The sequence below is a fragment of the Macaca nemestrina genome, chromosome 18 (assembly GCF_043159975.1).
Source record: "Macaca nemestrina isolate mMacNem1 chromosome 18, mMacNem.hap1, whole genome shotgun sequence".
NCBI classification, from domain to species: Eukaryota; Metazoa; Chordata; class Mammalia; order Primates; family Cercopithecidae; genus Macaca; species Macaca nemestrina.
Window position 1 is genome coordinate 57237371 of NC_092142.1, and position 27810 is coordinate 57265180.

General features: G+C 45.1%; 1 protein-coding gene across 1 annotated transcript; it reads right to left on the bottom strand.

The window, feature by feature from the left end:
• Positions 1–1373: 1373 nt before the first annotated feature.
• LOC105491516 (cilia and flagella associated protein 20) lies at positions 1374–17485 on the bottom strand. The gene is made up of 6 exons (XM_011758025.2): positions 17136–17485; positions 4673–4752; positions 3843–3954; positions 3058–3246; positions 2598–2708; positions 1374–1809 (listed from the first exon to the last, which is right to left on the bottom strand). Exons 1-6 carry the CDS (start codon positions 17217–17219, stop codon positions 1804–1806), a joined length of 582 nt encoding a protein of 193 aa, XP_011756327.1. The 5' UTR covers positions 17220–17485; the 3' UTR covers positions 1374–1803.
• Positions 17486–27810: the final 10325 nt, after the last annotated feature.

The following is a 27810-nucleotide window of genomic DNA, read 5'->3' on the forward strand; positions in this document are numbered from 1 at the left end:
TGAGCCACCACGCCCGGCACCCAGCTAATTTTTTATATTTGGTAGAGACGGGGTTTCACCATGTTGCCTAGGCTGGTCTCAAACTCCTGACCTCGTGATCTACCTGCCTCAGCCTCCCAAAGTGTTTGGGATTACAGGCGTGAGCCACTGCGCCCAGCCAAAAACATTTTTTTTTTTTGTTTCGTTTTAATAGTAGAAGAAAGTATACAACCGATTAAAAAAATTCTGCCTAGGTGTAATCACTGTTATTAGTTCTGTGTCCTTCAAGATCATCTAGGACACCACCTAATAGGGGGATGCTGATACGTGCTCTTCTCTGCCCTCAAATTGCTTTCCCCTTAGAAATGTTGCATGTGGCAGAGTTGCATCATATACAGTGCTTAACTTCTGCAAATTCATCTGTGCCTTAAAAAAAAAAGAAATGCAGGCAATAGTGCCAGTGTCATTCCACTAAACAGGCATCTGTCCAGAATAAGCTCAGTGGGGAAAATGGTGTAAGGTTCCTGTTCCCTCATGCGATTCCAGCGTTTAAAGAAACATTTTTCTTTAAGTCCTTACACTCAAAGCCAGTACTTCAGCTGGAACTCAAATAGAGAAATGGTGATCTGCTCCAATGCTGAGGATACAAGACGTGCTGATTACCGCACCAAAGGCATTTAGGTGTAATTTAGACTATGTCATTCTGTCTTAAGCTCAACCTAGGACCCAATCCCTAGCAAGATGATTCCACTGGTCATATACTATTTTTTTTTTCCCCATTTAGTCTTAAAAGTTGTTCTGAACCAGTTTATACAGTTGACCCTTGAACAACTCAGAGGCTAGAGGCACCGACCCTCTTATGCAAAAATCTATGTATAACTTTTGACTCTCCCAAAGCTTAACTACTATAGCATCCTGTTGACTAGAACCCTTACTGATAATATAAACAGCCATTCAACACATATTTTGTATGAATTACATACTGTATTTTGTGTTCTCACAATAAGGTAGGCTAGAGAAAAGAAAATGTCATTAAGAAAATCGTAAGGAAGAGAAAATCCACTTACTATTCATTAAGTGGATCATCATAAAGGTCTTCATCATCACATTGATGAGGAGGGGAGGAGCAGGGGGTGGAGCGAGAGGAGCGGGGACTGGTCTGTTGTCTCAGGGGTGGCAGAGGTGGAAGAAAATCCTCATATAAATGGACCCGCACAGTTCAAACCTGTGTTGTTCAAGGGTCAGCTGCATAATATGTCTTGTTCTTTAGATACTTTAATACAAGATAGTTCACAGCATGAAATATACAAGATGTTCAATGGAAATAGTTCTCTTTTCATATCACAAAGGAAACAGAAACATCACCATGAAGAAAGACAAACTAGGAACAAATGTACAAACCAGGAATATATCATTTTATTCATTTCCAGATTATGAGTATTACACAGCATATACAAATATTTAGATAATATATAAAACACAGAATAAACTGCAGGAAGAAATATTGGTCTGGAATTCCTTAAGGGCCATCTTGAATTCTGTAAGTTCATGGAAAGGGTATCTGCCCCGACACTGGGACAGGCGGCGGAATAAGCTCCAGCGTTCACACGCCACTCACAGGACTCCTTACCCCCACTGCACTTACAATGCAGTTACAGAGTTACGACATGTTCACCGGTGTCCATGACAAGCAACACCAAGTATAAATAACAGAACTACAGCAGAGTGAACTAAGATAAATATGTTTTTGCATCATCCTCCACATAGTTTCCTCTTTAAAAGAAGAGTCACATCCAGGGTCTATCCCTTGAGTCACAATTCCAGTTATTGCTGAAGGGAAAAAACAGAAAAGAGGCATCAGTTTAAGTTACTAGAAAACAGACGGTCAGTGTCACAGGCCCCTGCCTCTGGTGACACTTGAGTGGACAGTGACTGTGGAGAATGGACACACATCTGCAGCAGACAAGCAGGGAAGCACCCACTATTGTGTTAGCAGGTACCTATCAGCTGATAATACTTTTGGGCTGATTAAGAGTTAAGATGGGGCCGGGCGCGGTGGCTCATGCCTGTAATCCCAGCAGTTTGGGAGGCCGAAGCGGGCAGATCACTTGAGGTCAGGAGTTTGAACCTAGCCAACATGGTGAAACCCCGTCTCTACAAAAATTAAAAATTAGTTGGGCATGGTGGTGGGCGCCTGTAATCCCAGCTACGCAGGAGCCTGAGGCACAAGAATCCCTTGAACCGGGGAGGCAGAGGTTGTAATGAGCTGAGATAGTGCCACCGCACTCTAGCCTGGGCAACACAGCAAGACTCCATCTCAAAAAAAAAAAAAAGAGTTAAGATGGAAGATACTTTCTGAAGTTCTGTGAGCCAGTGGTAGGAAGTGCCTCATCCCCTCTCACCGTGGAGAGGGGAGACAGCAGTAATAGAATCTTTCACAGGAGCATTCCTGATTCAGTGCTGATGCTAGAAGGAGACCTAAGATCTTGTGATATAAAGACCCCCCAAAGTGTCAACACAGAGAGGCTCTGCAGCTGAATTCTTAGACCAGAGCACCTTCCAGGAGCACAGCTCCCCCAACTCACTGGTGGGCCTTCCTCTGGGGAAGACTGGCTTACCTTTGCCTTGTTCTGAACTGGGAGATACAGTTTGAACTCTGCCGGCAGCTCATCTTCTGAGTAGAGTCTGTCTGAGAAGTAAACCCGTCGGATGCGACAGTTTGCATGGATCTGTCAAGGCAATGCTTCTTTTGAGAGGCTAAACGTGACCATTTTCTCCCTTTTCCAGAGTCTTCTAGAGGCCCTCTTCTAGGAATGGAAACGCTTCATCTCTGGCATTTCCTTGGCTTGTCTTAGGGATGGATTCTGGTAAGAGGGAGGCCTTTCTTGCTGCATTCACCTCTATACCTGACCCGACTCCTCAATATTTCCTGGACCTTTGTGAGGCCAAAGCTCTCTGGACAGTGTGGGAAACTGAAGCCAGAAACACACACTGTTCTGCTGTGTGGGCCACAAGCCAGTATTAGACGCAGTGTGCCCTAACCCCAACCCGGGGCTCTGTCTGGGAAAGGAGCAGTACCTGCACTCTGAGGGTCTCAATGTAATTGGTGCCATACGCTCGCCGCGTGAAGTCTAATAAGTTGAACTGAATCTGGTTCCAGCCATCATCCAGCCGCATGGGCATGGTGCAGATGAAGGGTTTGACCCGGGTGGTGCTCTGGTAGTTACTTGCCCGAAAGCGACGACGCACATTCTTGTCATCTAGTACCTGTGAAATACAGAGAAGAAGCATCACACAGAGAAGAAGCTCTGTCTTGGAAGCAGCACACAACCTTGTCCAGACAAGGACCTGAATTCCCACAGCTTGCTTTCCCAAGGCTGAGACTCACAGGAAAATAAACAGACCAGACACAGGTCATACGCTGCATGCAGATGGGCCGGAAGTAGCAAGTTTATCTTGTTTGTTGCCAAGACAACACCAGCTGTTTATGACATATAACAGTCGGCTGGCTCTCAGACCATAGAGTACCTAAATGTTATTCCTTTTGAAAAATCAGAAATACTAAAACAGAACAGCCACTGAGTATTAAATAGTCACTCCCGAAATGGATACCATGCTAACTCTGAAGCTTTGAAATCGCTAGATTTTCTAGGTGCTTACTATTTCTTTAAAAACCTGGCATTAAATTTTGATTACTAATGCCAAATTTACATAACAAGGACTGCATTGGGCTTATAGTAGAAGCAGAAAAGAATACATGCGAAAGGATAAAGATACTTTTGTAGGGCCACTTTTTCCCATCAGGTCAAAGGCTAGCTCTCTGGTATAGCCAAGAGTGGCCACATTCACGTCCGTGTACTTACCTGGACTTCGAAGGTAAAATACTTCTTCAGGTTTTTGATAATCATGACGAGGAAAGGAAGTTTAATTCCCAGTGTCTTCTTGGGGTCTGCAGGGCATGTGATGTATGTGGTGCTGTAGAGAGAGGAAATACCAATAAACACACTCCTGGACTCTCTTCCTTTGTGGTATACACAACAATAATACAGGGTCCAAGAGGAAACACTGGACAGCAGATCTAAAAGATTCAGACACGCCACCCAGTGAATCCCTCAGCCCTAAGTCAGCAGATGCTTTAACAAACGCTGGACCCAGAAATAAAAGCTTAACACAGGACTAGACAGCAGCAATAAAATATCTGGAAAAAAAAGCCAGACAGTGGCTCTCAGAAGCTCCTCCAGTGCGAGAAGACCTCAATTCTGGTGCAGGGGAGCCACTGAATGACAGAAAACCAAAACTGAGACCTCTATGGCACTGAAAACCACACTGTCCACCCACTGGATGAGCTGTACAACACCGCCCACTCCCCACCCCAACACACACTTTGGTTAATAATACAGCTAATACTGACATCATGCTTACTATGTGCTAAGCAAGGTTTTAAGTGTTTTATACATATTCATTTATTTACGCCTCGCAATAACCCTATAGGGAAAATGTACTATTATTCTGTCCATTGTACAGATGAGTATGCTAAGGTCTGGGGAATTCAGTAACTTGTCCAGGGTAAGCTCTAAGTGGCAGAGCTGGACTCACATCCGGCACTCTGACTCTACAGTCTGTGCTATTAGCCGCTATGACATATGCCTCCCTAGTACATGATGTCTCTGGGAGAACAGAGGTGGCAACCTACCTTACATTTGTCCCTTCAATCTCTAGCACCAGGGACTGGATGTCATTATCAGTGATTCTTTTGATGTGGCCATTCCGTACCTACAAGAAAGAAAATTCGATTAGTACTGAAATATCTGATAAGGTTGAATAGGACCATTTCAAGAAAACCACGGTAGCCCAAGAGGCATACAAAGAAATTTGTGACACAGTACACTGAAGCTTATATGTACGTAAGCCATGCTATTACCTCTAGACAGGGTCACATCAACCACCATGAGAATCCCAGGTAACTTGGCAATCCATAAATCAGGGGAAACTTCTCCCCAAATACATCAGCTCAATTTAGATTCAGCTAATATCTACTGAATGCCTACTATGCACCACGAATATCACACACATTATCTTCTCACTCAAGCCTCACACAGTCAAAACAACAAGGCAGGTGATACTGTTTCCATTTTATAAATGTGGACGTTGGCACCCCGGAACTGCAAATCCCAAACCCTAAGTAGGAGACTCAGGATTCAGCAGTCTTTCCACTGCCTCATACTGCCTCGCAGATTTCTTTCTTTCTCTTTTTTTTTTTTTTTTTTTTGAGACGGAGTCCCACTCTGTCGCCCAGGCTGGAGTGCAGTGGCCGGATCTCAGCTCACTGCAAGCTCTGCCTCCCAGGTTTACGCCATTCTCCTGCCTCAGCCTCCCGAGTAGCTGGGATTACAGGCTCCCGCCACCTCACCCGGCTAGTTTTTTGTATTTTTTAGTAGAGACGGGGTTTCACTGGGTTAGCCAGGATGGTCTCGATCTCCTGACCTTGTGATCCGCCTGTCTCGGCCTCCCAAGGTGCTGGGATTACAGGCTTGAGCCACCGCGCCCGGCGAGAGATGGAGTCTCACCCTGTCTCCCAGGCTGGAGTGCAATGGAGTGATCTTGGCTCACCACAACCTCTGCCTTCCAGGTTCAAGCGATTCTCCTGCCTCAGCCTCCTGAGTAGCTGGGATTACAAGCGTGCAGCACTACGCCCAGCTATATTTTTTTTGTATCTTTAGTAGAGACGGGCTTTCACCATGTTGGTCAGGCTGGTCTCGAACTCTTGACCTCGTGATCCACCTGCCTTGGCCTCCCAAAGTGCTGGAATTACAGGCATGGGCCACTGCGCCCATCCTGCCTCGTGTACTTCTTTGGCCAGAAAAGCCAAGGAAAAGCTGAGTGTTACTGAGGAGGGCAGCAACAAAAAGTGAAAGCATTCCTCCCTTGGAGTTATCTTGCTCCATGCTTCCCTATCTGCTTTTCCCTAATTTTCTACTTTTTAAAGCAGGAATTCAATTCCCATCTGTGCCACACACAGACGCCTTCTTTAGCATTTTCAGCCCACACTGACCTCTCTTTTCTGATTTGTTTTTCTGGCTCATGTTGTCTAGACGACATAATTTAGTACCTCATCCCACATTGTTTTGTATTGTTTGCTGCATATGTAGGAGGTGGATGACGGGGAGGAATCAATACTCAATACAGATTCCTCCTCTCAAAATATTTAGGAAAGAACAATTATCTTCAAGCATTAAACTTTTTTTTTTTTTTTTTTTTGAGACCGAGTTTCACTCTTGTTGCCCAGGCTGGAGTGTAATGACGCAATCTTGGCTCACCGCAACCTCCACTTCCTGGGTTCAAGCGATTCTCCTGTCTCAGCCTCCCGAGTGCGGAGGTAACAGGCATGTGCCACCATGCCCAGCTAATTTTTTTTTTTTTTTTTGTATTTTCAGTAGAGACGGGGTTTCCCCATGTTGATCAGGCTGGTCTCGAACTCCTGACCTCGGATGATCTGCCCGCCTCGGCTTCCCAAAGTGCTGGGATTACAGGCGTGAGCCACCGTGCCTGGTCTAAACTTTTAAGCAACTAATATGGACAGAACAGAGATGTGCAAAGGCACTTTCAAAACAGGGCGGGGGCCAGGCACAGTGGCTCATGCCTGTAATCTCAGCACTTTGGGAGGCTGAGGCAGGAGGATAGCTTGAGCTCAGGAGTTCGAGACCAGCTTGGGCAACAGAGTATGACATTGTTTCTACAAAAAATTAGCCAGGTGTGGCGCCACGCACTTGTAGTGTGCCTATAGTCCTAACTACTTGAAAGGCTAAGGTGGGAGGATCACTTAAGCCCAGGAGGTCCAGGCTGCAGTGAGCCGTGATTGTGCCACTGTACTCCAGCCTAGATGACTAGGTGACAGAGCAAGACCCTATCTCAAAAACAAAACAAAACCAAACAAAACCAAACCAAAAAAACATGGCTGGGGTTGGGCATGGTGGTTCACGCTTGTAATCCCAGCACTTTGGGAGGCCAAGGTGAGAGGATTGCTTGAGCTCAGGAGTTTAAGACCAGTCTGGACAACATGGTGAAAACCCATCTCTACAAAAAATTAGCCAGGTGTGGTGGCACATGCCTGCAGTCCCAGCTCCTCAGGAGGCCGAGGTGGGAGGATAGCCTGGGCCTGGGAGGTCGAGGCTGCAGCAAGCTGTGATTATGCCACTGCACTCAAGCCTGGGTGACAGAGTGAGATGCTGTCTCAAAAATGAACAAACAAACAAACAAACAGGGCTGGACTATTAGGGCTGAATGGAATATCATATGGAAAAGATCAACTAGGTTTAGAACAGGAGACATCAGAAAGACAAACATATGGTCTTTCTTTAGGTATTGTGGAAAGGGCTGTGTTAGGCTGCCATAATCAATGACTCAATCACACTGACTAAAGCTCCTCTTGTTCACTCATCAGACTTCTGATTACAATTTGGCTATTAGACTTGCATATGGGGAGAAATCAGTGTTGAGGCTGGCAGTTTTATTTTTCAACATAAATTATTAATAATATGTTTCTGTTTTTAGACATTAGTCTCTGTGACTCTGTCCCTGTGAGTCTGATCCATTCACGGTCTGCCTGGTGTTCTACAGGTGACATCTGATGTCACTGCCCACCCTTTTCACAATTGCAACCAAGTCTTGTCTCCTTAAAGAAGAATAAGCTCAAGCAAGAGCAAGGACCAGTTATGAAGCATCATTTCTATCTTCGACAATGCTTAGCACTGTGCTAGCCATAAACTAAGCATTCAAATCTTTGCTGACTTCTGGAATCTGTCACCCTAAGAGTTGGCACAAATGAATAGGTTCAAGGAGGGTTTTAAAAATTCCTGGATAACACATTCACCGTGGACTATTATAGGAAGCCAGAGATGCTGGGGCATATCACAAAGCCCACAGGCCCGCCAGCATGAAGAATGCTTCCACAAATGGGTGCCCATTGTCAGAGACAGAATGCTGGGCTAGACGGGACCCCAGTCCCCGCCAGTGGAGCATTTCTTAGGCTCTCAAGACACAAAACGTCACATTGAAATGCTTCTCAGACAAAGCTGGCAATGTTCAATGCCCTCCTGCTTTGAATTCTGGGCCTCTTTCCAAGGAGATTAAGAGCACAAAGGCTTGGCTCTGTGCAGAACACGCCACCACTGCCCACCTCATTCGCCATCTAAATGTTCGCAACCTAAGTGGCAATATTCCTCCTATATTTTCTGTGTAAAACCAGGCAGATTCAGTGAAGAAGGAATTAATAAATCATTTCCAACTAATGCGAGCAGCCCTACTGATAAGAGCTGGCAGTATTCCAACAAGATGCAAACACTACTTTTATAACAGACCACTAATTATTCCCAATAACATAACCATTCTTTAAAATGGGACAAACTGCAAAGATCAAATAGACAGCTAAATTGAAAGGATTAAGAAGTAACTTGGGCCTGGAAACTGCTATTGTTAAAAAGCAACATGTTGCTATTTATCCACCCTTATTTAAAGCATGCCCTCAAATTTCACATCCCTCAAGCTCTCTCCGGCCAGAGTCAACAAGAGGCCTCCCTCAGTCACAGAGAGACCAGCCAGATCTCACAGGGAGAAAATGTTAAGGGAAACTGCCTTCTGCCCCTCTCAAAGTTGACGACTTCCCTGGGACTCCAGCAGATATGACCTATTCAGGTCTTTACAGAAGAAAACAAAGCCATACAATGCACACAGAAGCCAACGCAGGCTGGAAGGCGGATAGACTGTAGTATTCCTACACTTCTGCCCTGAGGCAAGCTAACTTTTAGTTGGATTTTCAATAACTTACTAATGAGATTTCTCTCTCCCCCAGTGTTACTAGATAACAAACACACTCACAAATTTAAGTTTTACAAAATGAATGAATGTATTCCACAAAACAAGGGAACTTGGAGGGGTCAAGGCAACTTTGTTGAAGGAATGCCCGTCAGTCTCTCTCGAGTTTGAACCTGGCTGGTGGTAAGACAAACTAAACAGAGCTTTTCCTCAAGAGACTGTTTAACCCCCAAAGAAGAAAAATACAAGTACCCCCATATGACAAGCCTCCAGATGTCTGAAATAAAATTAAGTGAATTTGTTAGTGAATTATGATTTTTCTCCTTTATTGTTTAAAAGGCTACAAATACAAACTCACTGGAAAAGAGCAGGGTGGAGGTGGTAAGGGCGGATCAATCAGATATGTGCATTGGAGGGTAGGGAATTTCCCAAAGCCTTTTCTCTAGGCTCTGAAACTAGGATCAAAGGGGAGAGGTAACAGGCAATTGGGGCAAAGGCTCCCCACCACCATGGCAATGTGGCTGTCACTGCCTAATATTATAAAGGTCTTCCAGGAAAGCAACCCCCTCCTAAAACCAGCTTCTGACAACAGCATACAGGAAGATACATGTCTCAGAAAGTATCCACGTCCTTTCCTTAGCTCCTTCCAGTTCAGAGGTCACTGGGCAGGCTTGGCTTTGGGATGAAGATAAAATGAACCGCTCAGCATTTATTGCTGATGGTGGAAGCAGGTTTTAACATGCTCTGTCCCTCTCTAGATCACAAAGAGCTGTTTTTGATTTGTTAATTCTTTTTCATTCATGACACATTCCCACTATCAAAGTGTGGCCTATGAGTGCTTTATTCCAAAAAAAAAAAAAAAAAAAAATCTACAGCCAATATTGTTTTATTTCATTAATTTCCCCTCCTCTGCCCATGAGCTGGAGGTACTCAAAGAGGTTCAGAACCCAGTTACTGGCAATTACAGATTATAATGGTTCTCAGCCTCTGCAGACAACAGAGGGGACCAAAGCTTCAGGCTAGTCTTACACTCTCCCAGGCTTTCCATGGTTGCTAGGGCAACTAATAAAGAACACTGATTTCTCTCCCTCCCCGGAATGTAAGCCTCAGGGAAGTGGGTCAAGCTTAGGGAAAAAAAAAAACCAAACTACTACTACTGGGATAGGGAGGGAGCCGGTGGATGCTATATATTTCTATGATTGCTTTAAAAATAACACGAATTGTATCCATTCCCTCCCCCAACTTTCATTTTTCTGGCCCCACCCACTGAGCCTGGCAGGCAGCTGAACTCTCAGCCATCTGGTATCCTAGCTTTAATGACACATGCTCTAATTTACATTAAGCCATTAGAGCTGTCCATTTCAGCAGGAAAGTTCCCGCACTGGGTTAAGGGCTGGTTTCCCAGACAGAAATTAGGCAGAGGGAGACCCCTGTGGGGAGAACTGGGCATAGCTCTGACTCAGACTCCCAGGCTCCAAGGGAGTCTGAGACTCCCTTTGCTGTACTTGACAGGGGCTATCCAGACAGCAGACAAGCAACTCTGGGCATACACCAACAACCCCTAAGTTAGCGTAAGGACAATTATGTGCATAGCTAAGAAAAGGCAAGTGTAATGAAAACCCATGCCTTTGGATAGGTGCTGTGGCTCATGCCTATAATACCAGCACTTTGGGAGGCTGAGGTGGGCGGATCACCTGAGATCAAGAGTTTTGAGACCGGCCTGGGCAACATAGTGAAACTTCATCTCTACTAAAAATACAAAAAAATTAGCTGGGTGTGGTGGCACACACCTGTAATCCCAGCTACTCAGGAGGCTGAGGCAGGAGAATTGCTTGAATCCGGGAGGAGGAGGTCGCATTGAGCTGAGATTGTGCCATCGCACTCCAGCCTGGGCAACACAGCGAGACTCTGTTTCAAAACAAACAAACGAACAAACCCAAAAAACTATGCTTTCGTTCAATTACTGTAAAACCCGACTCAGAATAATGAAGAACATTCTCCCAGGGTCCAGCTGACCCTGGGAAAGCCAGAAAAAAAAAAAAAGTTTTACCACCTTTATGTCCAAATACACTGAATTCTACTACTGAAAATGGCACCAATTTAATTTTTATCAACAAGGCATGCTAACTAAAAACTAGAATGTAGGAAATTTTTTCTGAAGAGAGACTATTTTTAAAATTAGAACAGGAAATGGGAATCTAACACTATCCAGTAACAACAGCAAAAGACTCTGGTCTAATATTTAGTCCTGGAGTAGGGAAGATACAGCAGCAGCTGAGAGAAAGACAAGGTGACAGGAAACACAGACAAGGGCGTTTTCATGAATTAATGCAATCTCATCTCATGTACTTTTAGGATGCTAACTTGTTTTTTTTGAGACAAAGTTTTACTCTTGTTGCCCAGGCTGGAGTGCAATGGCACCATCTCGGCTCACTGCAACCTCCACCTCCCGGGTTCAAGTGATTCTCCTGCCTCAGCCTCCTGAGTAGCTGGGATTATAGGCATGTGCCACCATGCCCGGCAAATTTTTGTATTTTTAGGAGAGACAGGGTTTCTCCATGTTGGTCAGGCTGGTCTTGAACTCCCGACCTCAGCCCACCTCGGCCTCCCAAAGTGCTGGGATTATAGGCGTGAGCCACTGCGCCCCGCCAGGATACTACTATTAAGACTGAAAATTATACCATGTTTTGCACAAGTATAAGTGGGAACAGAACCTCCTGGTATTTTCCTTACAACCAGAAGTAATGTTTACATTAAACATAAGAGTCTTTTAATAAATATAAGATGTGCTGGTCCCAGATGTCAAGGTAGCATTAAAGAAACCCCCAATTTCTTCTAAGCTGTTGGTTTAGAAACTTACAAAAGCTTCTATCAGGAACCTGTATAGCCAGGAATACAGACCTTAAGAAGCTAATAATGTCACGTGTGATAAGTAGTAGTAAATTAACTTAGCCTGAAGAGTCAAGGAAGGTCACTCTGAGAAAGGCCTTTGAACTGTGACTGGAGACTAATTTGAAAAGATGGGAGTGAGGCTTGTGGGGTGGTGAGGGGCAGTGCCCAGCAGAGGGACCAGGAAGTGCAAAAGCTTGAAGGTGAGAGAACAGGACTTCCTTCAATTCAGTAGGAGGCTACTACTAAGAGGGGGAACCGGGTGAGGTGAGCCCCGCCTGGAGAACGAGTGAAGCAGGTGCCACAGCATGGGTTATGTGGCCTTAGAGCCACATTAAGGGCTTAGGGCTGGGCGAGCCACGGTGCAGCAACTAAATTCTTCTCATTTCAGAAGTCTGGTTTTACTGTATTTCGTATTCCTAGACATCTGGATGGTGGGCTCATTTCAAACATCTTATTTTAGTTTTGAGCAAATTCCTTAGTCCCTGCCATATTTAATACTATATGTCATTACTTATAAAGTACTAACTACAGTCATGCATTGCTTAAGCATGGGATTACGTTCTGAGAAATGCCTCATTAGGCAGTTCCATGGCTGTGTGAATATCAGAGTGTACTTACACAAACTTAAGACAGTACAACATCCTACACACCTGGGCTATATGGTATAGCCTATTGCCCCTAGGCTACAATCTGTACAGCATACAACTGTACTGAATACTGTAGGCAACTGTAACATAATGGTAAGTATTTGTGTTTCTAAACATAGAAAAGGTGCAGTAAAGTACTGTATAAATGATAAAAAGTGATACAACTGGATAGGGCCCTGGCCATAGGTGGAGATTGCAGGACTGGAAGTTGCTCTGGGTTGAGTCAGTGAGTGAGTGGTGAGTGAATGGAAGGCCTAGGACATTACTGAACACTTTATGAACACCATACATTTATGCTACACTACATTTATTTTATTTAGTTATTTAATTAGGGCTGGGATTACAGGCATGAGCCACTACACCTGGCAGGCTACACTAAATTTATTAAAAATATTTTTCTTTCATCAATAATAAATTAACCTTGGCTTACTAAAACTTTTTACTTTATAAACTTTAAAAATTGAAAAAACTTTTAGACTATTTTGTAATAACACTTAGCTTAAAACACAAACACAATGTTCAACTGCACAAAAATATTTTATTTCTATATATTTTTATTCCATAAGCTTTTTCCTATTATTTTTTTTTTTTTTACTTTTTAAACTTTTTTGTTAAAAACTAAGACACAGACACCACACACGAGCCTAGGGCCGCACAGGGTGAGGATCATTAACATCAATCACAGTCTCCACCTCCACATGCTGTCCCACTGGAAGGTCTGCAGGAGCAATAACGCACATGGCGCTGTCATCTCCTATGACAACACTGCCTTCTTCTGAAATATCTCCTGAAGGACCTGCCTAAGGCTATTTTACAGTTAACTTTTTGTTGTTGTTGTTTTCTTTTTTTTTTTTTTTTTTTGAGACGGAGTCTCGCTCTGTCGCCCAGGCTGGAGTGCAGTGGCCGGATCTCAGCTCACTGCAAGCTCCGCCTCCCGGGTTTGCGCCATTCTCCTGCCTCAGCCTCCCGAGTAGCTGGGACTACAGGCGCCCGCCACCTCGCCCGGCTAGTTTTTTGTATTTTTTAGTAGAGACGGGGTTTCACTGTGTTAGCCAGGATGGTCTCGATCTCCTGACCTCGTGATCCGCCCGTCTCGGCCTCCCAAGGTGCTGGGATTACAGGCTTGAGCCACCGCGCCCGGCAACTTTTTGTTGTTGTTGTAAGTAGAAGTATGTTCTAAAATTATGATAAGGCCCAGCACGGGAGCTCATGCTTGTAATTCTAGCACTTTGGGAGGCTGAGGCAGGAGGGCTGCTTGAGCATAGGAATTCAAGACCACCTGGGCAACATGGAGAAACCCTGTTCTCTACAGAAATAGAAAAATTAGCGAGGTGTGCTGGTGAGGGCCTGTAGTCCCAGCTACTTGGGAGGTTGAGGTGGGAGGATTGCTTGAGCCCAGGAGATCGAGACTGCAGTGAGCCCTGATGTGCTACCGCGTTCCAGCCTGGACAACAGCAAGACCTTGTCTCAGAAAAATAAAATACAATAAAATAATGATAAAGAGTACAGTAAATACATAAGCCAGTAACATAGTCATTTATCATCAAGTGTTAGGCACCATACATCATTGTATATGCTACACTTTTACATGACTGGTAGTGGAGTAGGTTGGTTTACACCTACTCACAAACACGAGTACTGCATTTGACTTAACGAACAACTATTATGTCACTAAGCGATAGGAATTTTTCAGCTCCATGATAATCTTATGGCACCACTGTCATGTGTAAGGTCTGTCGTTGACCAAAACGCCATCATGTGGTGCATGACTGCATATACTATAACTCTGTTGCTAAGGACTTTACATACAGCTTCACTGAATCTTCATAACCGTGAGAAATAGATGAGAAAACTGAGTGGTTAAGGACGTGGCTAAGGTCACACAACTGGAACACAGCACAGCCAGGATGCAAATCCAAGATGTCTGACCACGCCCTAGCACTGAGGTTCTTAGGCAAGATACTGTTCTTCCGCTTAAGGAACCTGCAGTCCAGTGGACGATCTACAATAGAAAACTGCCAGCCACAGGCGTACCCATGAGGCTTAACTCAAATTCCTAATGAAAGGAATGTTTAAGTTGAGATCCGAAGGATGAGATGGAGGGGAGGGGCTGTGAGCTTCAGAGTGTCAAATAAATTGCAGGTGTTACAAACACGAATGAGCAAGCCATCCTCATAAAAAGGGAAGCTTGCAAATTCACTGGTACTGTGAATACAGTGCTCACTTCTACACAGACACAGAGCCTAAACAACAGTCAAACCAAATTTCTCAAGATTCTTCAAAGAAACCAAACAGAAATTCTCTCTATATATACTCAGGAAAGAAAACAGTAAAGTTTTCTGGAAATAAAATAACTATAAATAGGCACCACAGTCAATATATACCTAGTGGCAAAAGTCAAGGCCATGTCTAGCTAAATGTAGACAGTCCTCAACTCCCCACAAACTCTGTCCTTATTACAACTTTGCCTTAGTCCCTGGGAGCAGGAAAAATGTTTTCTCTATCTTCCCAAGTCTACACAAAGCCTGTCACTCAGCTGTCGCTCAATAAATCTTTAATAAGTACATCAATTCCCAGCATTCCCCTTACTGGATTGAATTTCCAGCACTTTCTGAGGACTTATAGCTGAGAAAAAGCACACACGACAAAGCTGAGGGATATGGCCCCAAACTTTTTTTCTTCTCTTTCCTTCCCTTGCCCCAAGAGGCGAACAAAACCTCAGTCCTAAACATTTTTCAATTGAGTCTAAATAAGAGTTGGAAACACAAAATTAACTTTTACCATTGTGAAGATTTTGCTTGAAATGAATGTTCTAAAGGTTTTGCCAAAATGTCTCTTTAATTTACTCCAAGTAACCCTGCCAATCGATTTAACAATGTTTTCACACGTGTTTATGTCATAAGGGTACCATCCAACCTCTAGTGGCGTTGTTAAGGGACACAGTGCACCATGGTTACTTTGCTTTTATATTCTTGGGTAAACATGTTGACCAGTCAAAAAGCCACATTTGAAAACTAAAACACAGCACACAAGATCAAGCCCAGAAGGGTTAAAATGGAAAACTGATACAAGTTTCCTAACAGAAATTCTGAGGCCTCCCTACTACAGGAATTCTTTGAGCTTTAGTAAGTTCTCTGATCTGCTCTGAAAACCTCTCCTCCTAGGTCAAGTCCCATTCCCGATTTCAATTGCCTTATACTGACACTTTGTTACAATTCAGTTTCCAAATTCCACTGGCACAGAGGGCTCCCCTCTCTTGATGCCTTCTGACAGCCCATAACTGAGTCAAGCGACAGCTGGGAAACCAATCTCCTTACAAAGTTCCCAGGCACCCCGGGCTCTCTTTGTACAGACGCAATTTACAGTTTACGATGCTTTGTTCCATTGTGAAAAAAACCATGAAACCAAAAACCTCAGTAAGGCAGCAACATTAAGGAACTGCTGTCCTGTACTCCGGCACTAGCTCTAGCTTGTGGATAGAATCATCTGAAAGAGAAGAGATGGGCAGATTTTACATACACGAAGGCCCAACTTCATTATATTCAGATTTTTCAACTATCTTATGAAAGTAACACTATGAACACACCATCCTCAAAGCTGCCCTCAGAACGCAGAGTTCCCTAGTGGTGACAGGCAGAAAGCTGCCCATGTTCTCTCCCAACTTTATGTGGCCCATAGCTCTCATCTGTGGATAAGGGAATACAGAGGCTTGTTCCGAGATAAAATCCAAAATTCTTGGCTTCATTACCAATAAACCCTGCTGAGATTATTCCACATGCATCTCTATAAAAAGCAGCATTCATCATACCCACACTCGACATTCTCCCAGAGAGAAGTACTAAGAATATGACTGAAATTCCACACTGGAGTGCCTCCCGTAACTTATATTCAAGAAATAGTACAGCTGATTGCCTGGGAATTTGCATGAAGAACGAAATACCAAAGTAATAAAATGCAGACCAATTCATAGACAGCTAGATCTTTCTTCACATCTGCAAAAAATAGACTCATCATCTCGTGGGGCCAAACACAGTATCATCTAGTGGATGCCGGAATAAAGATGAGGCCTGTACTTGGCTCTGAGTTTATTAATCCAAACAAGACTTTGACTGTCAGCATTCTGCAGTTTTCCTGATGGAGAAATCAGGCACCGAGGGCATAGTACAGGCAAGTCACAGTGAGTGTGGAGCAGGTGCCAAGGGCCACTGAATTCTGATTTATTTGGGATCAGTGGGAGGAAGGGAGCAAACGAATGAAATTTAAACATCACTGGCTTGGCCGGAGCTTTTCTGTCGCAGCCTCTGTAAGGGTGCCTGAACAAAGGCTCTGTGTCTAGCGCCCAGCACCGTGCCTGGCACAAAACAGGATATCAGTAAATATTTGGAATCCGTGAATAGCAGGTACTTTCATCTGTACATCCCCGAAGCTCCCTCAAGTAAGTTCGTGCATTTCATGCTAGGAGATGGGCACCATCAACCCCATTATATTGGTGGGGAAACAGTGGCTCAAAAGAAGGGACTGACCGACCAAGTCAAGTCAGCAGCAAGGGTCGTGGCCCTAACCACACCACAGCTGCAGGACGCTTAGATCCCAGCCACGCCCACCCACATGCACCACCTCACCTCCTCCGCTGCTTACACGACGCCCCCACCTCGCGCCCCAGTCCCGCCAGGCTGAGGACAAGGCACAGCGTCCTCTCCGCCTCTCCCAGGCCCCAATTCGACACAACCATTCCCCGTCCCCAGTCCCCAGACGAGGAGGGGGTGTAGCCCCTCCACCCCGCACCGCCGCCGCCCCCAGCCCGACCTTTTTGTCCCAGATTTGCAGGGGCTTGCTGCCGATGCTGTAGAGGATGGAGAGGAAGCCGCTCTGGAACGTATTTTTGAACATCTCGCCGGCGGCCTTCTCCTAAGCCGCCCCGGAGCCGAGCTAGGCCCAGGAGTAGATACAGGCACCAAGCGGCGAAGGCACAGCAGCAGGCCGGCCCTGTTCCGAAGAAGGGTGGTTGAGCTCCCGGCCTCCGGATCTGCAGTCACTGATGGCCGGACTCGGACGCGGGAACGCTAAGTCCGCGATCTTCAGCTCCTAAGCTGCGAGCTCAGAACGGAAACCACAACAACTACCGCCCGCGCCGCGGTATTTCCCCGCCTTCAATGGAGGCGGAGGGCCGCCCGTTGCTTAAAACGAATCCCTCCGCCCATCTGAGCCCGCCCCTGGGAGCGCGGGGTCCAATCCCGTTACAAGAACCACGGACTTCCGTTTCGTTGCGCTTGTAAGCCCCGCCTGGTCCCGCCTTCTCCTGAGAAAGAGCTCAGTTGTCAAGGAACTATTTTTCTTGCCGTCGTCGCAGAGAGGCCTTTGGAAAAGCGGAAGGGCACGGAGGGTTCGGCCCTTTGTTGGTGGCGCCTGCGTGGTGTCATGGGAACGTGACGGGGCGGTGAGTGACGTGAGGGGGCGTGACGGCCAGGCCGGTTGGAGTTGCCCGCGCGGGAGAAAAGAGGCTGGGCAGGGAAAGTGGCTTTGAAGAGCTTCTTGGCGTCGGACGGACGCCCAACGAATGCTTGTCGGCCAAGTACAGGATAAGGTTAAAGGGAGCTAACCAATATTGAGCACTAACTTTAATGAGAGCCTAATATACATTCCTGCCTGTCATTATTCACATTGTGGCATGCAGTCAAAGCGACACTCTGAGGAAAATGTATCGCCTTAAATACATTGATTAGAAAATAAGAAAGCCCTGGCCGGGCGCGGTGGCTCACGCCCGAAATCCCAGAGCTTTGGGAGGCCGGGGCAGGGGGATCGCTTGAGTCCAGGAGTTCAAGACCAGCCTGGGCAAAAAAACGAGACCCTTCCTCTACAAAAAAATACAAAAATTAGCCGGGCATGGTGGCGCGCGCCTGTAATTCCAGCTACTTGGGGGTCTGAGGTGGGAGGATCCCTTGAGCCCGGGAGGCAGAGGCTGCAGTGAGCCGAGACCACGCCACTGCACTCCAGTCTGGGCGACAGAGCGAGACCCAGTCTCAAATAAATAAATAAATAATCCTGAACATTAAGATAAAGGCAGAAATTAATAAACAAAATTAAGAAAGTTGAGTTGAACCAACAACTGATTTATTTATTTATTTATTTATATTTGAGACAGGATCTTGCTCTGTCACCTAGGCTGGAGTGCAGTGGTGCAATCATGGCTCGCTGCAGCCTCGATCTCTCCTGCTCAGCCAGTCCTCCCACCTCAGCCTCCAGAGTAGCTGACTACAAGTGTAGGGCACCATGCCTCCCTAAGTTTTTTTTTTGTAGAGACAGGGTTGCACTATGTTGCTCAGGCTGGTCTCAAACTCAGGCTGGTCTGCACTCCAGCCTGGGCAACACAGTCTCTGAAGAACAAAAATAAAAATAAATTAATACGGCCGGGCGCGGTGGCTCACGCCTGTAATCTCAGCACTTTGGGAGGCCGAGGCGGGCAGATCACAAGGTCAGGAGATTGAGACCATCCTGGCTAACACGGTGAAACCTCATCTCTTCTAAAAAATACAAAAAAATTTAGCTGGGCGTGGTGGCTGGCGCCTGTAGTCCCAGCTACTCGGGAGGCTGAGGCAGGAGAATGGTGTGAACCTGGAAGGCGGAGCTTGCAGTGAGCCGAAATCCGGCCACTGCACTCCAGCCTGGGTGACAGAGCGAGACTCAGTCTCAGAATTAAATAAACAAACAAACAAACAAATAAATAATAAAAGAGGGAAAAGAAAAGTCCTTTTTTTTTCCCCTCCTGGACTCAAGCGATCCTCCCACCTCAGCCTCCCCAGTAGATGGGGCTACAGGTACACACACCACACCCAGCTAATTTTTGTATTTTTTGTAGATAGAGGGTTTTGCTATGTTGCCTGGGCTGGTCTCGAACTCCTCGGCTCAAGCAATCCACCTGCCTTGGTCTCCCAAAGTGCTGGGATTACAGGCGTGAGTCACCACGCTCAGCTATCACTATATACTCTGCACTATTGCCTTTATTTCTGATGGGAGGGAAGTTCCATTTTGACTCAGCTTTTTAAAATATATCCTATGAAGAGATTCACCGACTCAGCTTTGATGAGACCCAAATTCTCTGCTTACCTTTACAAATTTTACAAAACCATGTGGACCACTTAAATACATCGCTAAGTCACCTCCCAAGTGCTTGGAAGGGCCAAGCAAGTGAGGGTGCCTGAAGTTTGAGTTTCCTCTGGATGAATATGTCTCCGCTTCTGTCATATCATTCCTTTACTGATACTCTATTCAGTCAGGTTGCTCTTTGCCATTTCCCATAAGTAAGCATTTTCCCACCTAATTTCCTGCCCATACCATTCCCTCCTCCATTTTGTCTGCTTATTCCCAGAAGGCAGGGCTTTCCCTTCAACCCTCTTAAAGTGAGGTAGGCGGCGGGGCGCGGAGGCTCACGCCTGTAATCCCCGCACTTTGGGAGGCTGAGGCAGGTGGATCACCTGAGGTCAGGAGTTCAAGACCAGCCTGACCAATATGGAGGAACCCCGTCTTGACTAAAAATACAAAATTAGCTGGGCGTAATGGCACATGCCTGTAATCCCAGATACTCGGGAGGCTGAGGCAGGAGAATTGCTTCAACCCAGGAGGCGGAGGTTTCGGTGAGGCGAGATCGTGCCATTGCACTCCAACATGGGCAACAAGAGCAAAACTCCGTCTCAAAAACAAAACAAAACAAAAAACAGAGTGAGGTAGGCTCTCCTTTGTACCCCTCAACCACTGGGTCTAGAGGTGGGATGTAGGTCCTCCTTTTTCTTCGTATCTCCTCCCAGACCATTGCCTCTCTCTCATTCCAAACCCCCCCAGCTCCTTTTAAACTCATACCATCAGGCTCCACTACCCACCACCCCTCCCTCATTGCAGCCATCTCAGATCCCTGGGTCATCTCTTGAATATTTAATGCCTGGCCCATTGTCTCTCTCCATGAACAACTATTTCTGATATGTGTGCAACAGCTTCATTGAGATGTAATTTACTTACTAGAAAACTCACCCATTTTAAGTGCAAAATGATTTTTCGTATATTTATTGAATTCTGCAAACACCATCACAAATTTTCCATAACTTTCATCATTTGAAAAAGACTCTCTCATCTAGTTTCTGTCCCTATAGATTTGCCTTTTCTGAACATTTTATCTAAATAGAATTATACAAAATGTGGTCTTTTGTGTCTGTGTTCTTTCACTTAGCATAATGTTTGGAAGGTTCATCCACACTGCAGCAATCAGGACTCTATTCACTTTTGTTGCTAAAGGGCATTCCACTGTATGGCTGTACCACATTTTTGTTTATCCATTCATCAGTTGACAAACATATGGCTCATTTCTACTTTTTGACTGTAAAGAATAAGGCTCTTATGAGGCTGAGCGCAGTGGCTCATGCCTGTAATCCAAGCACTTTGGGAGGCCGAGGCAGGTGGATCACTTGAGGCCAGGAGTTTGAGACCGGCCTGGCCAACATGGTGAAACCCTGTTTCTACTAAAAATACAAAAATTAGCTGGGTATGGTGGCATGTGCCTATAATCCCAACTACTCAGAAGGCTGAGGCAGGAGAATCACTTGAACTCGGGAGGCAGAGGTTGCAGTGAGCTGAGATCGTGCTGCTGCACTCCAGCCTGGGTGACAAAAGCAAAACTCTGTCTCAATAAATAAATAAGGTGGCTATGAACATTCACATATAAGTCTTTATCATGACATATGATATATCTAAGAGTGAAATTACTGGGTCCTATGGCAATTCTATGTTTAACATTTTGAGAAACTACCGAATTGTTTTCCAAAGTGACTGCATCATTTTCCAGTTCCACTAGCAATGTATGACAGTTACAATTTCTCCACATCATCGCCAGCTCCTATCATTGTTTTTGATGACCCAGGACTTCACTCCACCCTAACTACCTGCTCTTGTGGAAAGACCTCTCCCTCAAGCATCCCACTCCACTACCCCTTCCTATTATTATTCAGGCTCCCTTCTCATGTTCTGAGTCCTTGAGGCCTCAAGTTATGCAACATCACTGGGACTTTGAACATACTACTCTCCTATGTTGGACACTCCCTCACCTCTGTCACATCCTCACTTTCCTTTGTCCTGGCTTAGATTTCACAGCCCCTTATTAACTCATTGGTTTGAGTACATCCTCCACAACATTTTCATCCTCTCCTCCTGGTGTGCACATGGATTCATGTGGCAAAACCTAAGCCAGGTTAAATGTGGTTGGGTCTAGTCTGTTTATCCCCAGGCAGTTAGACATGGCTGGAGAAAGATTCACAGCCCTGAGGACTCATCTTGCATCAAATTCATAACCATGGACCTCCAGTGGACACTTAGTGCAGCTCAGCAATTCTCTGACATTTCCTGGGCACTTGCTCTCCGGTATTAGTTTGTTCTCACGCTGCTGGTAAAGACCTACCTGAGACATACCTGGGTAATTTATAAAGAAAAAGACGTTTAATGGACTCACAGTTCCATGTGGCTGAGGCGGCCTCACAATCATAGTGGAAGGTGAAAAGCACATTTTACATAGCAGCAGACAAGAGAGAAATGAGAGCCAAGTGAAAGGGGTTTCCCCTTATAAAACCATCAGATCTTGTGAGACTTATTCACTACCATGAGAACAGTATCGGGGAAATCACCCCCCATGATCCAATTATCTCCCACCGGGTCCCTCCCACAACACATAGAAATTATGGGAGCTACAATTCAAGATGAGATTTGGGTGGGGACACAGACAAACCATAACACTCTCCTTTATCACCTTCCCCTCTTCTCCTCAACTTTCAACGTTTCCCCCAGTGCCTTTCCAATAAATGCCATCTTCCTCCTCCTCTTCTTCTTCTCCTTCTTCCCCATCACTATTATCTATTTTCAAACCTTTTAAATTATTTCAAACAGGAACTCTGTACTCATTAAGGAAGTATGATCTTGCTTCTATTTCACTGAGAAAACTGAAGCAATCAGAACAGGGCTTCCATAGGACCCTTCTGCAAAACACACAACCCAGATGTGTACACGTCCAGGTATGGTGCTTTCCCTCCCATTGCACAGGAGAACCACCTGTGCTATTTAAGGCCAGCCCTTGTACCTGGGCACCAGGTCCCAAAGCCATTGACTCATCACAGATGTTATTCCTGCAACAATGCCCTTGTGCTCCCACACCATCAATTTTCCCTCTGCAGAGGATCATTTCCATAAGTCTATGAACAGCTGTAATATTCCCATCTAAAAATAAATCCCTTCCCTTAGCCCTACCTCTTTCCCCCTACAGCTCAATTTCTCTGCTGCCTTTTATAGCAAAGCTTCTCAAAAGAGTTGTCTTATACTCCCCACTTCTTCTTTTCTCCTGTCCCTACCTCAGTCCATTCCAATCCCATTTCTGCCACACCACTCTTCAAGCTCAGTTCTCATGCTCACAAGTGACCGCCATGTTCGCAAACCCAGCGGCCAATTCTGACACCTCATATGACTTGATTTTTCAGCAACCATTGCTTCCTTCTTCTTGAAATACATTCTTTCCCTGACTTCCAGGCACCATACTCTTCTAGTTACCCCCTTTTATCTTTTCACCAGTCATTCCTTCTTTGTCTTCTTTGCTAGTCCATCCTCATCTCCTCCGTGTCTAAGCTTCACAGGGCTCCAGGTGCCATTTGCAAACTCCACTCTTCCCCAAATCCACTCCCTCTAATATAAGCTAGTCTCATGGCTTTAATAGCTCCCTATATATAAGCTGATTCTTTCCACCCCTATTCCCAAAGTCTATCTCCATTCCCACTGCCCCACTGGGCTCCGTTTGCCTATATCCAACCATCTACTTGACTTCTCCCCTGGGAGGTATCATGGGCATTTGGATCTTAACATGGCCCATACAGAGCTTTACACTTCTCCACCCTCTCCCCTCACACACATCCCACACACAGCCCTTACCCAAGCCTGCTCCACCTCAAGTCTTGCTCATTTTGGTAAATGACAACTTGATTCCTTGCTGAGGCCCAACGCCTTGGAGTCAGTTCAAGCTCCACTTTTTCCTCACAGCCCACATCAGCAAATTCTACAGCTCTACCTTCAAAATATCTTCCCAATCTAATCACATCCCTACCTTTATTTTTTATTTTTATTTTTATTTTTCTGAGACGGAGTCTTGCCCAGTTGCCCAGGCTGGAGTGCAGTGGAGTGCACTGCAAGCTCCACCTCCCGGGTTCACGCCATTCTCCTGCCTCAGCCTCCCGAGTAGCTGGGACTACAGGCGCCTGCCACCTCGCCCGGCTAATTTTTTTTATAAGTTTAGTAGAGACAGGGTTTCACCATGTTAGCCAGGATGTTCTCAACCTCCTGACCTCGTGATCCACCCACCTCGGCCTCCCAAACTGCTGGGATTACAGGCGTGAGCCACTGCACCCAGCCCAGGCATTTCTTTATAGCATCGCAAGAAGGACTAATGCAGCCCCCCTCCCCTGTACACCTGAGACAGTCTCCTCCTGATGGCTCACAGCCACTCTTGCCATCCTGTAGTCCACTCTCCACATGGCAGCCAGAAGGATCCCCTTAGTAGCTCTTTGCTCTAATAGCTACTCATTTTGCTAAGAATAAAACTCAGGCTCACACCTATAATCCCAGCACTTTGGGAGGCCAAGGTGAGCAGATTGTTTGAGCCCAGGAGTTTGAGACCAGCCTAGGCAACATGGTGAGACTCCGTCTCTACAAAAAAAATGCAAAAATTAGCCGGGCGTGGAGGTGCACACCTGTAATCCCAGCTACTCAGGCTGAGGCACAAGAGTCACTTGAACCCAGGAGGCGGAGGTTGCAGTGAGTCAAGATTGTGCCACTGCACTCCAGCCTGGGTGATGGAGTGAGAAATATATATGTATATAATATTATTATATATATTATATATAATATGTATTATAATGTATATAATACAATTATATATTATAACATAATAGTTTTATATATTATATCTAATATATTAGATATAATTATATATTATATATTATATATTATATATTATATATTAGATATAATTATATATTATATATTAGATATTAGATATAATTATATCTAATATATTAAATATAATATATATTAGATATAATTATATATAATATATTAAATATATATTAGATATAATTATATATAAATGTGTGTATATAAAATATTAAAAATATTTTTTAAAAGTATGTAAATATAAAAAATATATGAGTGTATATATACATACATACATATATACACACACATACATACATATATACACATATTAAAAAAAAAAATCCTTACTCTGGTCTCCTCCATCTTGTTCCCTGAAGCTACTTTGGCCTTCTCTCCCACATCCTTCTCCTCACACACTCCTCCCTCAGTGTTGCCTGCACCCTGTACCCCTCTCTCACTGGGCTTCCCTCTGCCTCTGCCCCTGCCCCGGCTGGTCCTGCTCCGCCGGCTCACTCCTTTCCTCACTCAGAGCTCCACTCAGGCACTGTCTGTGTTAGCTCCCTAGGGATGCCACAACAAATGACCACAACCTGAGTATGGTGGCAACTGAACAAAATAAAATTAAAGTAAAATTAATTCAAAATAAAATGTAAATGTAAAATGACAACTATGTAATCTCTCACAGTGCAGGAAGCTAAGAAGTCCAAAATCGAGGTGTTGATTGGGCCATGCTCCCTCTGAAGGCTCTGGGGCAGCGTCCTTCTTTGCTTCTTCCTGGCTTCTGGTGGCCCCCAGGCATTCCAATCTGGTTGGCTTGTGGGAGCGTCATTCCAATTTCTGCCTCCATCTCCACATGGCCACCTTGTCTCTGTGCCCTCTCCTCTCATTATAAGGATACTCAGCATTGGATTTAGGGCACATCCTGAATCCAGCATGACCTCATCTTGAGATCTTTGACTAATTACATCTGCAAAATCCTTTCCAAATAAGGTCACATTCTGAGGTTCTGGGTGGACATGAATTTTGGGGGGATATTACTCAGCCCACAATACTACTTTACTGGAGAGGATGTCTTTGACAACCCAGTCTTAAAAACAGCACCCCCTCCACACCCTACCGATGCTTGTTCTCCCACTGCTCTGGCTGATTCTTTTTCATTGCACTTATTACCACTTGACAGTCTAAATAGTTATTTGCTTATTGTCTGTCTTGCCCATCACTCAGTTCTGAGCTTCTGGGAGAAAGAATTTGGTCTGTCTGGCTTATAGATGTATTCCCAGTGCTCGAGCCTATTGCTTGCATTTTTAAGTGGGTATGTAGTATGTGTTGAATCAGTGAATCAGACTCACAGGCTTGGGGCTCTTGGCCACTGAAGGTGCAGCACAAGCTCTGTGTCTCCCGGTCTCTGCAGCTCCAGACCCACACAGTCCATAGAGCCCCTCCTCAGCTTGGAATCCAGGCTCACTGAGCCCATTTGCCTACCCACAAAAGCTCCGTGGTCTCTTATTGGGTTGTGTTGTTCTTGCAACTTTCTCTCAGTAACTATGCATTTTCTGGACACAGTGGCTCACACCTATAATCCCAGCACTTTGGGAGACCAAAACAGGAGGATTGCTTGAGCCCAGGAGTTCAAGACCAGCCTAGTCAATGTAATGAGACCTTGTATCTACACAAAAATAAAAAATTAGCCTGGCATGGTGATGCACGCCTCCTGTAGTCCCAGCTACTCAGGAGACTAAGGAGGGAAGATCACCTGAGCCTGGGAGGTGGAGGCTGTAGTGAGCTACTCCAGCCTGGGTGACAGAGTGAGACTGTCTCAAAAAAGAAAAAAAGAGGCTGGGCACGTTGGCTCATGACTGTAATCCCAGCACTTTGGGAGGCCAAGGCAGGTGGATCACAAGGTCAGGAGTTCGAGACCAGCCTGGCCAAGATGGTGGAGCCCTGTCTCTACTAAAAATACAAAAATCAGTCAGGCGCGGTGGTGGGTGCCTGTAATCCTAGCTACTCAGGAGGCTGAGGCAGGAGAATTGCTTGAACCTGGGAAGCAGAGTTGCAATGAACTGAGATCACATGCTGCACTCTAGCCTGGGTGACAGAGCAAGACTCCGGAAAAAAAAAAAAAAGAAAGAAAAGAAAAAAGAAAAGAAAAGAGAAAGAAAGAAAGAAAGAAAGAGAGAGAGAGAGAGAGAGAGAGAGAGAGAGAGAGAGAAAGAAAGAAAGAAAGAAAGAAAGAAAGAAAGAAAGAAAGAAAGAAAGAAAGAAAGAAAGAAAGAAAGAAAGAGAAAGAAAAAGCCAACAGCACAGATATCTCAATTGGTTCGGCTTACACAATTTTGAAAAATAAAGAAATCACGAAAAATAAAGTTAAGCAAACTTTCCATTTGATGGGTGCTAAAACTGCTGTGCCCAGATCAACTATAGAGAAGAACAGAGCTTTCAATGGCAATTTTAAATAAGTGGGATCAAGAATCTGAAGCATTTCTTCAAAAAAAAAAAACTGCAACAGGAGATGACACATGGGTTCACCAGAATGATCCTGAAGACAAAGCACAAAGCAGTGGCTACCAAGAGGTGGAAGTGATCTGGCCAAAGCAAAAGTAGACCAGTCGAAGGTCATGGCAACAGTTTTTTGGGATGCTGAAAGTATTTTGCTGTTATCTTTCTGGAGGGCCAAAGAATGATAACATTTGCTTCCTATGAGAGTGTTTTGAGTAGGTTACCCAGAGCTTTAGCAGAAAAATGCCTGGGAAAACTTCACCAGAGACTCCTTCTCCACCACAATGCTCCTGCTCACTCCTCATGAAAAACGAGGGTAATTTTGCAAGAGTTTCAACAAGAAATCATTAGGCATCCATCGTACAGTCCTGATTTAGCTCCTTCTGACTTCTTTTTGTTTCCTAATCTGACAAACTCTTTAAAGGGCACCCATTTTTCTTCAGTTAATAATGAGGCTGGACACGGTGGCTCATGCCTGTAATCCTAGCATTTTGGGAGGCCAAGGCGGGTGGATCATCTGAGGTCAGGAGTTCAAGACCAGCCTGGCCAACATGGCGAAACCCCGTCTCTACTAAAAATATAAAAATTAGCCGGGCATGGTGGCACACATCTGTAATCCCAGTGCTTGGGAGGCTGAGGCAAGAGAATCACTTGAACTTGGGTGGCAGAGGTTGCAGTGAGCCAAAATCATGCCAGTGCACTCCAGCCTGGGCAACAGAGGGAGACTCTGTCTCTAGATAAATGAATAAATCAAGCAAGCAAGACTACATTGGCATGGTTAAATTCTCAGGACCCTCAGTTTTGTTTTGTTTTGTTTTGTTTTGTTTTTTTGAGACAGAGTCTCACTGTGTTGCCCAAGCTGGAGTTCAGTGGTGCAGTCTTGGCTCACTGCAACCTCCACCCACCAGGTTCAAGTGATTCTCCTGCCTCAGCCTCCTGAGTAGCTGGGATTACAGGCACGTGCCACCACACTGACTAATTTTTTTGTATTTGTAGTAGAGGCGGGGTTTCACCGTATTGGCCAGGCTGGTCTCGA

What these genes read in the sequence shown, in the direction of transcription:
- LOC105491516 (XM_011758025.2), bottom strand. Translation starts at nt 17,219, where the DNA reads ATGTTCAAAAATACGTTCCAGAGCGGCTTCCTCTCCATCCTCTACAGC. An exon ending in TGCAAATCTGGGACAAAAAG is followed by an intron (nt 4,753 to 17,135) that starts GTCGGGCTGGGG and finishes TCTTTCTTGTAG; the next exon opens with GTACGGAATGGCCACATCAA. An exon ending in ATTGAAGGGACAAATGTAAG is followed by an intron (nt 3,955 to 4,672) that starts GTAGGTTGCCAC and finishes CTCTCTCTACAG; the next exon opens with CACCACATACATCACATGCC.